The sequence below is a fragment of the Muscardinus avellanarius genome, assembly GCF_963383645.1.
Source record: "Muscardinus avellanarius genome assembly, chromosome: 17".
NCBI lineage: Eukaryota > Metazoa > Chordata > Mammalia > Rodentia > Gliridae > Muscardinus > Muscardinus avellanarius.
Genome location: NC_137803.1, coordinates 42,235,674 through 42,253,007, shown reverse-complemented (window position 1 = coordinate 42,253,007; position 17,334 = coordinate 42,235,674). Strand labels below are relative to the sequence as shown.

At 33.7% G+C, this 17,334-nt stretch overlaps 1 protein-coding gene across 2 annotated transcripts in view; it reads left to right on the top strand.

Moving 5' to 3' along the window:
* Positions 1-17,334, top strand: part of ASXL3 (ASXL transcriptional regulator 3) — a gene marked incomplete at both ends in the record, with an annotated part of 184,131 nt that overhangs the window by 106,920 nt on the left and 59,877 nt on the right. For both annotated transcript variants that reach the window (XM_080714757.1, XM_080714756.1), the window contains one exon: positions 10,764-10,927. In XM_080714757.1, the coding sequence (XP_080570883.1) occupies positions 10,764-10,927 (164 nt within the window). The remainder of the gene's footprint in view (positions 1-10,763; positions 10,928-17,334) is intronic.

Sequence of the window (17,334 nt, the reverse complement as noted above, 5' to 3'; positions counted from 1 at the left end):
TAGAGTTGCTTATCCTGTGCAAACAAATTCAGTAGTACTTATTAAGCTGCTAATATATCACAGGCAATACAAAATGAGCAATGGCAAAAGTGAAAACATAAAATAAAAAGCCTTGAATATAACAATCCTCAGCCAACCATGACTCTTTTAGACAGTGACATTTGTGATAGATTATCATCAGGTATTTAGCACTCTCTAAAGCATGTTTATATAGTCTGTTCTCTTTTCTTTGCCTTTTAGTCATCAGTTTCTTGTCATCAGTTCTCTGTCCTTCTTTGTGGTCCTTACTACATCCATGATAACCCTTCTATTTAGTAGTTGTGGGATAAGTTTTAAATAAAAGAGTAAGTAGAAGTACCAAAAAATTAATTGAATGAGCTAGTGAGTGAGTTTGGATGAATGACACTCCTTATTGAACTTAATTACTTATATTTCCTTGGGTAAAATGACGTTGTATATTTTGGAAAGGTCATTCTTTATGGACCTGTGTGGTCACACAGCCACCGCACAGGAATGCTCCTACTCCAAGCTCCTAGTCAGCCAGATGGCCAGAGCTGGCTCTCCTGAATTTGTTTCTCCCACCAAAGACAGATGTCTAACTCATTGAGTTTCAGAGCTATGATTTTAACTTCCTTTGTCGTCTCTTGATGTAGGGGTAGTTTTATATAAGTATTGTTGAAAACATGCTGAATTAAAACAAGTCCATTTTCATTTAAATAGATAATTCTGAAAAAAATCCAGTCAAAATTAGTCTTCAGTCTAAGTCTACATTTCAATCTCACTGTGACATTTCCCTAAAAGGATAAACAACCATAACACATATACAACACACACATTCTCACACACACACACACACACACACACACACACGATCCACTAAGTACTTCCTCTTGATCTCTGGTAGTTATTTAAATTTTTCAATTTCATGGCCCTTGAATCTTCCTGAGGAATGTGAAATAAAGGTTTTCTACCTTCCCAGGTCCCTTCATATGTCTGCCTCCCCTGGAGAGGGTTAGGAACACACAAAATAATAATGGTGATGATGATGGTGATGATGATGATAATAATAATAATTTAATAATAAGAAGAATGTAGTTTCGGCATTCCCTAGTCATTCTAATTCTGATGCTTATCTTGATATTATTATGAGATTTAAGTCACTCAGCTCACTCAGCAGGGCAGCCTACTAACTTTAATATTGGTGCTTTGTTCTTTTGTGATTTTCCAAGGTTATATATATCAATGATGTGACTATCTCTGAATAACTCCCTGATGGAATAGGCTTTATGATATGGGGTGAGTGCAGTTGGAAAACATGATTCTGAATATTGTTTTTCTAATGTTGTTACAGTCAAACAAAAACAAACAAAACTTTCCTGATCCTTCTCCTATTTCTAAATCAAGCATGGTAGAAAACACAATTTGGATATACATAAATATGAATCATAACGATATTACAAGGATGCTCTTATTTTTGTAGGCCAGAAAATGTTAGACTGTCAAGTAACAGGCAACAGAAGCCTCAACTGTAGATTGAGAGGGAAATAAATATTTCTCTTGCCTAATTGATTGTTTTATTGTCCCCTGACCTTGTCTTAGCAAAGGATAAAACTTATTTAAAGCCTCTTCCATGGAGTTTTCGGAGACAACTCTAATATATTTTTATTTTACTGTCTTTATAGCACCTTGGACCTGGATTTGTGAACACTTCCTTACAGATACACTCTCTTATCAACTCTTGTGTTTTTTTTCTTAGATCACTAAACAATATTTTGGAGCATTTCAGGTTCACTGCAAAATTGAGCAGAAGCACAGATATCCCCTGTGTCTCCATCCCCACATGCATAACCTTTCTTTATCCACTATTGACATCCTGTTCCACAATGAGACATTTTAATTACAGCTCATGAATCTATATTGATACATAATTTTCACCCTGATAATGAACTTAAGATTGATCCTTGGTGTATATTTTTTGGGTTGACATAAGCAGGAAACGACATATCTCTGCCATAGTATTATCATACTTTATTAAAGATACTTTTTGTTCCACTTATCCTTTTGCCTTTTTAAAATTAATTAATTAATTAACTTATTGCAGTACTGGGGGTGGAAACCATGGGCATACTACCCCCAAGCTATACCTCTAGCCCTATTTTTCTTTATTTTTGAAACAGGGCTTCACTAAGTAGCTGAGGCTAGCTGCGAACCTGTGAACTTTTGATTCTTCAGTCCCAGCCTCCAAAGTGCTGGGATTATATTTTTAAATTTCCTCACATTTCTTAAATTTAGTATCATTGATCTTAACTAGATTTTAAATATACTTTTTCCTACCAATCACTTACACAGGAGTTTAAAACATGCTTGATAAACAAAGCCTTTTTTAAAAAAGTATTAAGGATTGAACCCAGGGAGATTCTACCACTGAACCCCAGCCCTTTTTTACTTTTTTTTTTTTTTGAAACTTAGTCTAAGTTATTGTGTGTGTGCTGGTCACAAACCTGTTATCCTCCTGTCTCAGCTTCCCAAGTCCTAGAAATACAAGCATATACCACCACACCTGGCTCAAATCTAAGCTTTAAATGGCTACCTCTGAGGGTATTTTAATAATGTTCTCATTGAGCCCAACATATGGTGTGTATGTGTGTGTATCCAAATATTTGAGAGGTAGAAACAGGAGAATATGTCGGGTTTGAGGACAACTTCAGCACCATAGTTAGACTCTCAGCCACCTCATCAGACCCTATTTGAAAACAAAAACTAAAAAAAGATAGAAATGTATTGCAGAGGTAGAATGCCCCTGAGTTCAATTTCCAGTACTGAAAAAAAAAAATTACTTACCCTTTAAATAAAGCAATGCAGAAAAGTAAAAATTAAATTTAAATAATAATCCACATGTGCTCATCTAAAATAAATATCATCAGTATTTTATAACTATTATTTGACATTTTAGTGTATATTTGTAGCCAGAAATCATATCATTATTCCAATTTAATTAAAGAGTACTAAATTTAATTAATTTAGGCTAAATATGAAGCAGATGTAAAACCAAAATCTCAAATTTAAACATTGCCTCAGGATATATTCATATTTTCCAAAGATATTTAAATATGAAAAACTAAAATATAAATTATTTTACCTCCCTGTCTTTGTTATGCTATTTTAAACACCAAAGTTAATAACATATTTTATTTGTTTAATCTTGACTATCTTTCTCTTTTTTTTTTTTTTTTTGGTGTACTGGGGTTCTTGGAAACCCTTCTACCTCAGGGGTACACTCCCAGACACCTATTTTTTTATATTTTTATTTGGAAACAGTGTCTCCTAAGTCAGCATGGCTGGCTTTGAACCTGCGTGATGCGTGATCCTCCTGTCTCCACCTCCTGTCTCCACTTCCCAAGCTCAGGGATTACAAGCGTGCACCACCATGCCCAGCTTAATTATATTTCTTTAACACTGATACTTTATCAGTGCTTAAAACACTGGATTCAGTGCTTTATATTGGGCTTTTTTTTAAATAATTTTTTTCTCTTTCTTTCTTTCTTTCTTTCTTTCTTTCTTTCTTTCTTTCTTTCTTTCTTTTTTGTTTTTTTGGTGGTACTGGGGTTCCTGGAAGCCCTTCTACCTCTCGGCTACATTCCCAGACCTATTTTATACCTTTTTATTTTTGGAAACAGGGTTTCTTAAGCCAGTGCAGCTGGCTTCTAACCTGCGCGATCCTCCTGTCTCCGCCTCCCAAGTGCGGGGATTACAAGTGTGTGCCACCATGCTCGGCTAATTTCTTTTATTTTTGAGGGCTGTTATTTCTGTTTTTTATGAATAAATTTTGTCTTCTTTTCCCCTTATATTTGACTCTTTAAAAGCTTTTCTCCTCTGAGCTCTGTTTCAGAATCATTTTTCCCCAGTTTTCTTTGAGACAACAAAGTACTTTATGGTATTGAATGCTTGTCTGTATTTGCTTGGGAATGTTCTTTTTGTCTGCCTGGTCTTCCTCATGTTCATGCTCATTCCCTCTGTGTCTATCTTTGTGTATGCACATTTTATGCGTAATTCCCATGATTTCTCCCTTATGGAAATATTATTCTTTTTTATTTCTTTACTTGTTTTTTATTGGTGCACTGTAGTCATGCATCTTAATTGAGTACAAGATGGCAGAGGCATACATACACATATCACCCAATTAGTTCTTACCCAATTCCCATCCCATTTGACCTCCTCTTCTATCCTCATGTTTGGCTTAATGGTTGACTTTTATATTCTTAAAATCAGCAAACTACCCGAGATCCACAAGTACTCTAGAGTCCATACTCTTTACCCTGATTCGTGATCTCAGAACTTACTCTGACAAAGGAGTGTAACCCTGACCCTAATTGGGCACATTCCCATGATTTTTTCCAAGAAAAAAAATTTTTTTTGGCATAGACACTTTTAACTGTGGCAAATCAGGGCAAATGTCAATCCTCCTCTCTCCTTCCCTGCCTCAGTGACTATCAGACCCTCTTGGCTTAGTGTCTAGGAATTAGACACTAATAAGACTATGTCTTTTTCTTTCTCTGGGTACTGTAGGGAGATATGAAGTACCAGCTTTAATGAGATAAGACAGTCATATATAATTGGATTGTTCTTAAGCCAATTAAGAGTACATGTGTAAGGATAATTAAAATGGAATTAAACATCCTCCGTGGCAACAAATTTAGTTCATCTGCTCTGTCTTTGCTCCAAACTTAAAAAACATAGTTTTGCTTAGATGGGCATTTCTGAAATGATCTTTCAGCCTTGTCAAAATATTCTGTGTTCCTCTGACATATCTTTTTTCTATGATATTCTTAAAATATTTTGAACCACACTAAATAGTAACAACATTGGTCCTGCTTCTTACATTGCTTGTCATAATATATATTTCAGAACATTTTTAAATTTCCCAACATTCCTCTTCAGAGTTGCTCTTAATAAACGACCCCAATACCATTATATGAAAATATTTAGAACACTTAAGAATTAAGCAAATTCATTTTTGTATTTTCCAAAATCTCCCTAGATTTTTTTCTCTACTTCTATTGCTAAGAAAAAACAATCTTCCAAATTATTTTCTTCCTGTGACCTAATTTTTAATAGATAATGCATTAAAAAACATAGATAAAAATACAGATGCTAGCCGGGCGTGGTGGTGGACACTTGTAATCCCCGTGCTTGCGAGGCTGAGACAGGAGGATTGCACAGGTTCGAAGCCAGCCTCAGCTACTTAGTGAGGCTCTCAGCAAATCAGTGAGACCCTGTTTCCAAATAAAATATAAAATAGGTCTGGGAGTACTGGGAGTATATCCTGGAGGTAGAAGGCCCCTGGGTTCCACCCCAGTACCACCAAAAAAAAAAAATTAAAAATACAGATGCTATATACTTACCAACCTGACTCAAAAAATTGTAGATTTAAAAAAATACATGAGTTTTTGTGTTTATAAATGAGATTGGTCAATATTTTTTTCTCTTATACTGTACTTGTCTGTCCTTATTTCGGAATAAAGGTTATAGTAACTTTATAAAGTGAATTGAGGAACTTCTTTACCTTTCGCTAGAATCTATATGATGTGAAGTAATAAGAGAACTACAGAGAAGAGGTAAAGAAAGTCTTCTGGACCTATATTAACTTAATCTTTTGAGCTGTTTCTAATTTGTGCTTTGTGTGTATGTGATCTTTTGTGTATGTAAACTACATTTTTTAAAAAGTTACAAATTTGTTCATTTTCCATTTTAAGTTAAATCTGAAAATTTGTGAGCTTAAAAGAATTTATCTGTTTTCAAAGATATAGGTGAAAGTAACAATATTCTATTATGCTCTTTGAAACCTGTGTTTAATTATATCTGCCTTTTAAGTTTTACGATGGCTAGTGTTATATACTTTTTTCAATCTTATTTATATTTATACCACTTTTCACCAGAGATGTATATTTTCTTAGTTTAACTAAAAAATCATTTTATTGATGGTCTTCATTCTTTTCTATTTCATAAATATATGCTCATTTCTTTATAATTTCTCCTTTTTTCTTGAGTTCTTATCCTTTGGTTAACTTAATATTAATCCTTGAATTGTAAACCAGCTGACTAGCATTTTATAAATGTTGGCATTATCACTTAAATTTTTATTACAACTTTTTCTATAACTTTTGAAGTACTTCTAAGTGCCTTTTTGAATGTTTAAATATAGGATAAGGCTGGGCGTGGTGGCACACGCTTGTAATCCCCGCGCTTGGGAGGCAGAGACAGGAGGATCGCGCAGGTTCGAAGCCAGCCGCGCGTGCTGGCTTAGGAGACCCTGTTTCCAAAATGAAAATGTAAAAGTAGGTCTGGGAGTGTAGCCCGGAGGTAGAAGGGCTTCCAGGAACCCCAGTACCACCAAAAAAAAAAAAAAAAAAAAAAAATATATATATATATATATATATATATATATATATATATATAGGATAGATGTGTGTCTTGGATTGAAGAGTTGCTCTCTTTGTATTATGATACCTAGAATTATTTCTTTCTGATAAGAGAGATGAGATCTTATAGTAATTCTTATGTATTTGTTGAGACCTACTAGTCAGTAATGCTTCAATTTTCTTTGCTATTCCTTGAGTTCTGAAAAAAAAATGCTTTTCCCAAATGGCTCAATAAAATGATGTAGGGTATATTCATTAGTTCAGATGTGGTTATTGATTTGTTACAGCAATGTGTATGTGTAAAATAATTTTTAAATTTTCTATCAGCTTTTGGTAGTAGATGTTAAGAATTCCTCCTGGCATTGTGATTTCAATTCCCTTTTTAGTTCTCAGTTTTACATTTTGAGGCTGTGACATTTAAATGGATGTAGGTTCAAGGTCACCATATATTTTTAGTGAATGGTTTCTTATACAGTTAAAAAATAATTGTTTCATACACAGTAATGTTTTCTATAATTTTTCATCTTTTCTGATGTTAATATCATATATTGGATATTGTTTAATATCTCATTACTGTTTAATGTCTTCTAACCCCTTTAATTATTTTTAATAATTTCGTTGGTGCATTATAGTATCACATCATCATGCAGTTTATAGTGATAGTGATGAACATGCACACAGCGCTTGGCAGACTTTCCATGATTTTTGTTTTATCTCTTGAAAGCAGCACATTACTGGATTTTATTACTTAACAAATCTAATATAAAAATCCAGTAATACTATAAAATAATAGCTTTTATAATTTTAGATGATTGAAAAAATATCAATTTCTCATGACACATGGATAAATAAAATTTTATTTGAAGACACAAAAAATCCAGTTATATTTATTGTGATTATGTTAGATTCAAACTTTTTATTTTTCTGTCTTTAAGATTTTCATTTGATTGGCTGTTTTTCTTCCATCTATTTATTTAGAAGGTACTTTTTTTTCTGTTTTCCCAATGCCGTAATTTTAACAAAATAGAAAACAAGTCCATATGTTTCTTATTCTCAGTGATAGGATTCTATCTTCTCATATTGCATGCAGTTATTATTAAATGATTTATCTCTACTTTAAAATTTCCATTGATCATTTGTATTTTTTCACAGTTAATGTGCTTCTGGAGCAACTCATGTCTATTGGTCTCTTATTTTACCATTGCTTTTTATAAGCTTGTCATTCCTTTCATGATATCATTGCTAAAATTGGTAAGAAAAACCTCTAGTGATCATTTCAGCAAGATTATCTAAGGAATAGAATTTCAGTCTTGTGTACTGAGAATGTTCTTATTTTATTGCCAAATTTGAAAGATAGGAAATAAAAATAAATATGAAATTCTAAATTTTCACTTGTTTTCTCTTGGCCCTTTTGAAGATAATCCACTCTCTTGTTACTTAATGATAAAGGCTTGGTTTCATTGTCCTTCTTTTGGAGATATCTATCTTTTGTTCAAAATGTTTTATTTTCAATGGTTGAAGATGTCAACACATGATGGAAAAATGAGAATGAATATTTATCTTTATTGGCAATAATTAGGCTGATTTATCTTGAGAACTCATGTTTTTAAAAACCACCTTAGCCATTAACTATTCAAATATTACTTCTTTGCCATTCTCTGTGCTTTTTCATTCTGATACTGCTATTGATATGAATTATAACCACTTAATACATTCTCTCTACTTCTTTCCTGTTCAATATTGAATCATTAATTTAATTTTTCATGGCACTGTAAATTGAACTATGGGACCTTGAGCATGCTAGGGAAGCAGCCAATCATGAGCTACATACGCAGCTTTAAATTTTATTTTGAGACGGGGTGTTGCTGAGTTGCCCCAGGTGGTCTCGGACTTTCAAGCCTCCTGCTTCTGCCTCCCAAATCACTGAGATTACAGGCATGTGACATCATGTCTAGATGACTCATCATGTTTATGCTATGCTGTGGATATTTTCTTCAACTACTCCATATTATAATTATTCAATAATTATTTCTTCTTTTATGTCCACTGAATATTCTTTTACTTTCTTTTTAAACAATATTTTTAATTTTTTATTGGTGCATTGTAGACATACTTCTTAATGAGGTAAAAGAAGGTAGATTTGTACATGCACAAATCACTCATACAGCACTTCCCCATTTCCCTCCTCATTCTTTTACTTTCTAAAGACTAAATTTTCATTTCTAGAAGTTCTACATGGGCCTATTTAAATGCATTCTGTTTTTATTTTTGTGCTTTTATTGGTACATTATAGTCTCACATCATAATGTGAAACATGTTGACAATCACATACATGCACATGCTATTGGTGCTCCCATCCCCATTTCTCCCCTCCCAATACAGAGTACCCAGATTGATGTTGGCATATATTCACATGTATACATATAGTCTATGGTAGTATTTATATTGATGAACCTAAGTCTTCCTCCACCCCTACCCTTCTATCTCCTCCCTGGCTCCCCTGAGGTTTCTTCTCATCCTCTGGAGTCTTTCTTGTATTCCAATTAATCCCTATCTTGCATATATTAAAGAATACATATAACCCTTCACTCTCATCAATTTTTCTTATATTTTATTCCTTCTTTTGTCTTTATTTATTTTTAGCATTGAAAGTTAAACCCAAGAACATTTTACCTTCAAGTACACTGTCAGCCTTTTTTTCTTTTTTCTACTTTTTAAATTTTTTGGTAAAAGGTCTCACTGAATTATTGACAGTCTTGCTAAGTTGCTGGGGCTGGTCTTGAAGCTGAAATCCTCGTGTCTCAGCCTTTTCAGTACTGTTTTTGCAGGCATGTGCCAATGTTTGCAATGTGTTTAATTATATAATTAAAATAAAGTGCAACAAACTTTTTCTGTGAAGGACCAGAGAGTAAACACTGTAGGTTTTATGCAGACCATTGTATTCCTGTCATAACTCTGTGACTTTGCATGGTACTGCAAAAACAGATATAGAGAACATATAAACAATTGGACACGATTGTATTCCAGCAAAACTATCAAAATATACATATATCAAAATATCCCATGTGGGATCCTGCTTTAAAATACAGTGTTTATAATTACAGGCAAGTAGTTCTTTTTGTTTCAGCAGCTGAGAATAGCCATTCTTCCATTCAGAACATCAGCTGCCTGTACCTTATGGTGAATTATTTTCTTCTTTGTCATGATTTTGAGTTTTGGACACTACAGACAGCTTTCTGTTGGACATCAGTGTTTCCTGAGTTGTTAAATTATCCTTCAAAGCACATTTGCATGCCAGACCTTGCAGGAAATATTTTATTAAGATTTATTTTTTTAAAGTCAGGTGTGGTAGTGCATACTTGTAATCCCAGCACTCAGGAGGCAGTGACCAGAGGATCACAGTTTGCGGACAGCCTCAGCTACTTAGTGAGGCCCTTCACAACTCAGACACTGTTTCAAAAAATAAAAAGGCACGCCGGGCATGGTGATGCATGCTTGTAATCCCCGTGCTTGGGAAGAGGAGACTGGAGGATTGCGCTGGTTCAAAGCTAGCCTTGCTGTCTTAAGAGACCCTGTTTCCAATTAAAAATATAAAATGGGTCTGGGAGTGTAGCCCGGAGGTAGAAGGGTTACCAGGAACCCCAGTACCACTATTAATTAATTGACTAAAAAATAGGGCTGGAGGTTTAGCTCGGAGGTAGAATGCACTCGGGTATTCCCAGTACCACCAAAAAAAAGAAAAAATGTTTTTTGTTATAACCCTCAAAAAAATGCCTTAAATAGAAATGTTCTGAAGTAATCTCTTCTTTAATGTGCCTCCTGAAAAATGGTCAACACATAGTATTTTTATTATTTTAAATTAACAACACCTTGCTGGGGATTTAGCTCAGCATTGGAACACTTGCCTAACATGGGTGAGGTTTGATTGCCAGCAATACATAAAATAACAATAAAATTAACAGCAGTATTGTTACTGTTATTGTCTACCTTACATCTTATATAACTGTACATAAATTATAATTATTAATATTATGCTTCCAAAGTTTTTGAAAATTTTGGTTAATTAGAAGTCCCTCATTAAACTGTGTCTTTATTTGGACCTGATGCTGTTTGGTATAAAAAATAAGATATTGAGTGAACTGCCTCCTATAGAAATTAAACATAACTAAGGTCAGATGCAAGCATAATTAAAGGAGCTTTGTGGATTTTTCTTCTGAAAATATTTTATAGTGCTAGAATTAAACATATTGTTGAGTATATATGTTCAATATGTACATATAGGTGTGTGCATATGCACTTTCCTCAATCTATAATAAATTCGTACCTCTTGCTTGTTCATCACAGGACACTTGAAATGGACCAAAGCTGAGGACATTGACATAGAAACCCCAGGATCTATTCTTGTCAACACTAACTTGAGGGCATTAATAAATAAACATACGTTTGCTTCCTTACCTCAGCATTTTCAGCAATACCTCCTGCTTTTGCTCCCAGAAGTGGATAGACAGGTAAGTAGAAGTTTTAGACATTTGATATCAGTCACTAGTTACATTGTGAAGTGACAGTTCTGTTATCAAAGATGACTGATATCTAGATGGACTGATTTGTAGTAATTTATATAATTTATCTGTGCCTACATATTGAATGTTGTCATTGATTTATATGTTTATTCTGTCAAAATACAATCAGTATTTTTTAAATTCTCAGTAGTGAGCCAATTCAAGATTTAAAATGCAATATTCTATGGTAGAATGAAAAGTGTAGACCTATCCATATTGAGAAGGGAAAACAAAGAAATCAAACATTTCATGATCAAATAAATCTTTGAAGTAGCTGCTCCTTTGCCTGGAGGAGATATTGAAATTCAGTAATAAAAAGCCAGGGTTTCTAAGAAATTATGTAAATGTATTTATGCTCAACTCTTTCCAAACCGCATTTAAAATTTATGTTTGCATTTGCTTTCTGAGAGTCTATCATCATGAATATGATTGCCTATAAATAATCACCTTTTATCTTTCATTTTAGAATAACTGGAAGTGCTCTAACTGTAGTTTTGAAAAGCTTCTAAAATAAGGAAATACAAATATAGACTTGTAATAGCAGGCATCAATCATATTCTAAAGCTGTTTCCTTAGGAAAGAAAAAGAAAAATTCATCACATAAGCTTATATTAAATTTCACAGAAATTATTAAGTGGCAGCTTGAAAATGTTCTTCTAATATTCTTATCTCAATATATTCTATTGATTACTTAATATGTATATTTTCGAACATGTATCTTGAAATGATAGGTACATAATGAATTAAAATGGGAAGATTGAATCAATTTTCCGTATTTCCTTGAATAAGTTTTTCAGTTTTTATTTGATTGTTTTTCTAACACATCCTTTTTTATAAATATCCAAATATGATAAGCAATAGTTTGTTACAATTCCTATAGGTCTCTTTGGTGGTGATTATTGTTCTTGTTTAGAAAAAGATTATTTTTATTCAAATACATTTTTATTTGATTAGGAGTTTGCCTTCACTCAAAAACAATTTACATAACATTTACTGTGATTATTATATTTTTAGGTATATCAGTATAATAGAAAAATAGTAAACAATAAATGCTTTTAGAATGAACGATTAAATATACCCTAGATGCATATGTATAATTTTTAAAAATCAGAATGTAAAGTAGAAACAAGTAAGCTTAGAGAAAAAATAACAAAGTAAATTGCAACTTTTTATGTAAAGGATAAATCAAAGACAGATTTAAGATCCTTGAGTTGAGATACAGGTAGGATTTGAAAAAAAATAGATGAAAAAGTATCAAGAGATAGGCCTAAAAATACAGGAAAATCAAGAGCTAGTTTGGTGGGAGTCTGGCTTGTAGCAGGGCAGATGATTCTGGAAAGACACTGGGATGGGTCTGGGAAGAGTCGAGTCAGGCAGCATCCTCCTGGTGTCTGCAATACAAAGCCACCAAGGGCTTCTGCAGGGGAATAATGTAATAAAAGCATTGCTTTTTAAGAAAAGTATCCTGTAAGTACTGAAAGGAAACATGTAAGTAGAAAAGATAATTAGCAATTTTAGTTGTATGCAGTGTTGGCATTCTAAGGCTTTATGTGTGTGTGAGGGGGTGATAGTTGTGGAATTACAGAGGTTGAGCCGGGTGTGGTGTTGGATGCTTGTAATTTCAGTACTTGGGAAGCTGAGACAGGACTATCACAGATTCAAGGACAGCCTCAACAAGTAGTGAGACTCTGCAACCTAGCAAGACATTGTTTCAAAATAAAACTTAAATAGGGCAAGGAGTATAATTTGAAGTTAGAATGCTCCTGGGTTTAATCCCCAGTACCAAAAGAAAAAAAAATACAGAAGATGAAAATGTAGTCATCATTTTCCACTTCACCTCTTCCTTTTTTCCCTCCCCTTATCTCACAGGAAGAGGAGGAAGAGGAGATAGCAGATAGCAGATCTGTGATAGGAGATTTGCATTTTGTCCAATAACCCTTGAAGCAAGTATAAGAAGAAGTTACTGATGATTCTCTGGTCATGAACTTTTTCTTTGAGAATAGAATTCAGATGTCAAGAAAAAAATTGGGGGGGATTGATTTATTAGTTTATATAACTTTTATTTATCTCAGCATATGTATAGTTTATCTTGTTTTCAATTATATCTTTAACTCCAGGAATAAGGTTTGACATATACAAGTGATTCAGTAAATATTTTTCTTTTTTAAATTTTATTTTTATTTTATTTTTTGTGGTGGTACAGGGGTTCCTGGAAACCCTTCTACCTCTGGGCTACACTCCCAGACCTATTTTTATATTTTTATTTGGAAATAGAATCTCTTAAGCCAGCGAGGCTGGCTTTGAACCAGCGCGATCCTCCTGTCTTTTTCTCCCAAGTGCAGGGATTACAAGCGTGCGCCACTATGCCCGGCAGTAAATATTTTTAGAGTGAAAAAATGACATATTGATTTAGCCAAAGATTCAGTAACCCAAGAGGCCAGAATCTAATCTACATATTCTATTCATGCTGTAGCAGTTTCTGTGACTCAATTTTTTTCTAGCTACTATGAGAAATAGAAATTAATAAGGCACAATAACCATCCTCAAATAACATTTAGTCCCTTGGGAAATTACTTATTTATTAAAGAAATATTTATAGAGCATGTACAGAGTGCTGTTTTCTTTGCTAAATACAGAGGATACAAGAATTAATCTTTGGGAGAATATCAGAGAAGAAAGACAACCTCATACTGAAGTAGGATGTACTTTACTATTTGAAAAGAGGTTAGATAGATCTTCACCAAATTTAGTATAACAAAAGACAAAGTCACATAAATGTCATAACAGAAATATAAAGATATTCTTTTGAAAATATAGAGGATGAAAAACTTAAATATAGTATTAAAGAAGACTTTTTGATGTAGAAGATTGCATGAATTGAACCATGAAAGACTAGTAGGTATTTCATAAGTAAAGCCAGAGGAAAGAGAATTTTACAGAGGGAATGGAATTTTCCAAGACTTATTTCTTATATATTTCAGAAGATTCAGAAGTTTCATATGACTGGAACAGCCTATAGGAAAATGTGGGGTGCTCTGCTGAAGGGAACCATGGTCTACAACCTCAATAACCTGGTTGCAGGCCAAGCCTTTTGAATTTTTTCTAAAACCAGTATTACAGATTTTTCTAATAAGAAGTGTTATGCAAAGAATAATTTAAACACATATTTTAATATCTGGACAGAAAGAAGTGCAAGAGAATCCAAAAGGTGAATAAAATACTTCTCTAAAAAGTCAATAGCCATTGGGCATTGTGGCTCATGCTTTTAATCCCCGTACTTGGGAGGCTGAGACAGGAGGATCGCACAGGTTCAAAGCCAGCCTCAGCTACTTAGTGAGACCCTGTTTTCAAATTAAAAAAAAAAATATATATATATATATATATATATATATATATATATATATATATATATATATATATATATATAATAGGTCTGGGGGTATAGCCTGGAGGTAGAAAAGCCCCTGGGGTTTACCCAAGTACCCCCCCCACACACACACACACAAGTAAAATGTCAGCAGCCCTGTAAATGATGGATTGGACAGGCAGAAAGAAATAATGAAAGTAGACGGGTTAAGAGACAGTTGTAGTGGCTGAGATAAGAGATCAAGGTCTGACCTTGGGCTTGGACTTGGAAATAAAAATAATGAATTCCAAACATATTTTCAACCCAGAATCAGTAGGAATAAATTACAGATTGCCTATGGTATAGGATTGTTATGGGTATAGAAGGCAACTGAAGATTTTATCTGGGCTTATTTGGAAGGACAGGGAAGGCTCTGTGGACATGTCATCATTTAAAAGGAAGGCATTTTTGCCTACTCTCATTTTTTCCCCTTATCCCTCTTTTTCTCTCTCCCCTTGTCACATTTCCTCAAAGGTGCTCAACCCTCTCTCTTAAGCAGAAAGGACTGGTGACTTGATATAGGAAAGCCACCAAAACTGTTTCAGTCTAGCTTATAAATATCTAAATAAAGATGTACACCTTTCTTTGGGAAAAGAATGAGTGGAAAAGACATGGAAATGTGAATCTGATTACATAGATTTATTTGAACCAGTAAGAGGTTCTACGATTTTTTTTGAAACACTTATGCAAATACCTGTTTTCAAAATATGCAGCTTCCAGCTTTTTTATTTCTCTCCTTTGACTATCCCAGGATTCTGCTTACTTACTAGCTTAAAGCAGCCCTATAGGGACTCTTATTTCTGTACTTAGGTGAAGTTCTCTACTATATCCTTAATATTTGTGAAGTTAATTCCCATTTATCTTGCTAGTGTCAACTACTATTAAGCTGACATTTCTGTGTATTTTGTTTTTCTGTATTTGTATTTTTTTTCTTTTTTAAGAGGCTTCTTTTTCTTCAGGTATACTTTTTTTTTACCTCTAGTTGTTTAATATTGTTACATCTAACATCTAATTTTACATTTGATTTTTTCACAATTATACTGCAAGTAATATAAAACTCAATCTGAACTGACTTTAAATATAATGAGGTCTATTGGCTTAGTTAGTATAAGACAGAAATTAGGTTTTAGCTCACAATTTTGGTTTTTAGTCTTAGGAGTCAAGTTTTAATAAGGGTCCATTTAATTAATTTTTAAAACTTTCTCCCTTCCTATTGATATTTCTTTTTAAATCTTAACTCCTTTGTGATAAGATGGCTGCCAGAATAAAAGAAAAAATGCATACTTGCCTCTTGTTTCACCTGCACAGAGAAAAGTACATCTTTCCCAGTATTTCATACTACAGACCAAGATTCATGTTAGTGGTAATGCTGAGATCATATGACTACTCGTTTACCAGTGACTCAAATTAAGGAAATTAAATGTGCCATTGGATCAAGTCAGCTAGCTCAATAATGTGTATTTACTATTTTTGAGTGATATGATATACTTAGTTTAGAGCTTGGAGATACTTTAAAAATCTGGGTTTTTTTTTTTTTTTTTTTTGTAGTGTGTGGTGGTGCACGCTTGTAATCCCAGCATTTGGGAGGCTGAGAACTGAGGATCGCGGTTCGCGGACAGCCTCAGCTACTTAATGAGGCCCTCTGCAACTTAGTGAGACCCTGTTTCAAAAAAAGAATAAAAAACAGGTCAGGGGGTGTAGCTCAAAGGTAAAATGCTTCTGGGTTCCATCCCCAGACCTGCAAGAAAAAAAAAATCTGTTTTTTAAGGAATTTTGTAGAGTGTATGAATGCTTGTTAGGCAACTCATGGTACCATGTGGGGTAGGAATTGGGTTTGTTTCTTAACCTGTTGAGTTAAGATATTTCTATTCCATAAAGTGCCCACATAATGATGCTGTGTTCAGGATTTGAGATTGGAAAAATTGAGTCAGTGGTAAAAAGATACATGTATCTTTTATACATGTTTCATAGCTATGGGATTTGGTGAGATTGGAATATATTATCTCAGAGGAACATATACATTGAGAATTTGAATAAGATATAGTATGGGAAGAAAACAGATAGAAAATAACCAAACCATGAGAGATCCTAAAGGTGGAGATCATACACAGGCAGCAGTGATCAATGGACATCAGGAAGTCAGTGTGGATTAAGTAGGATAGTATTGCTTTGTCCCTAAAGACCCACCTTTAATTTGGAGACTAGGGACATCATGTAGAAGAGAGACTATGAACCCAATATATAAACATAACACATTTAATGTTTCTATTTCTGCTTGTAGCTCTCTATCTTATAAACCTTGAATTCATGTTGGCATCTTCAATCCTAATCTAATACACTATAATTCATTCTAGATTTCCTTTTTTCATAGATATATCTCACTTCTCTGATAGTGAGACACTTGTATTACTCTTATTATATCTAAATGTTTTATCTCCTCCTTATAGGTAGGCAGCCTCCCATCTTGGTTACCATAGCTCTCCCAGATGCGGATGATCTCTATCATACTCAGGCTCCTACTTTGGATAGGCCACCTACCTCCATATTAATTTCCATAATGGTTGTACTAATTTACAATCCCACCCTCAACGTATAAGCCTTCCTATTTCTCCACATTCTTGCCAGTATTTGTTATTGTTTGTGTGCTTAGTGATTATCATTTTAACTGAACTTAGACATGATTTCAGTGTAGTTTTAATTTGCATTTCCCCAATTGCTAATTATGTTGAACATCTTTCCATATATTGTTGGCCATTTGCATTTATTCGTTTGAGAAGTGTCTACTTTGTTCAATTGCCCATTTTTACTGTTTTTGGTCTTATGTTTTCTCAGTTTTTCATATATTCTAAATATTAGTCCCTTTTTCAGAGGAGTAGATGGCAAAGATTTCCTCCCATTCTGTAGGCTCTTTCTTCATATTTTTTATTTTGCTGAGGGAAATACACCAAGT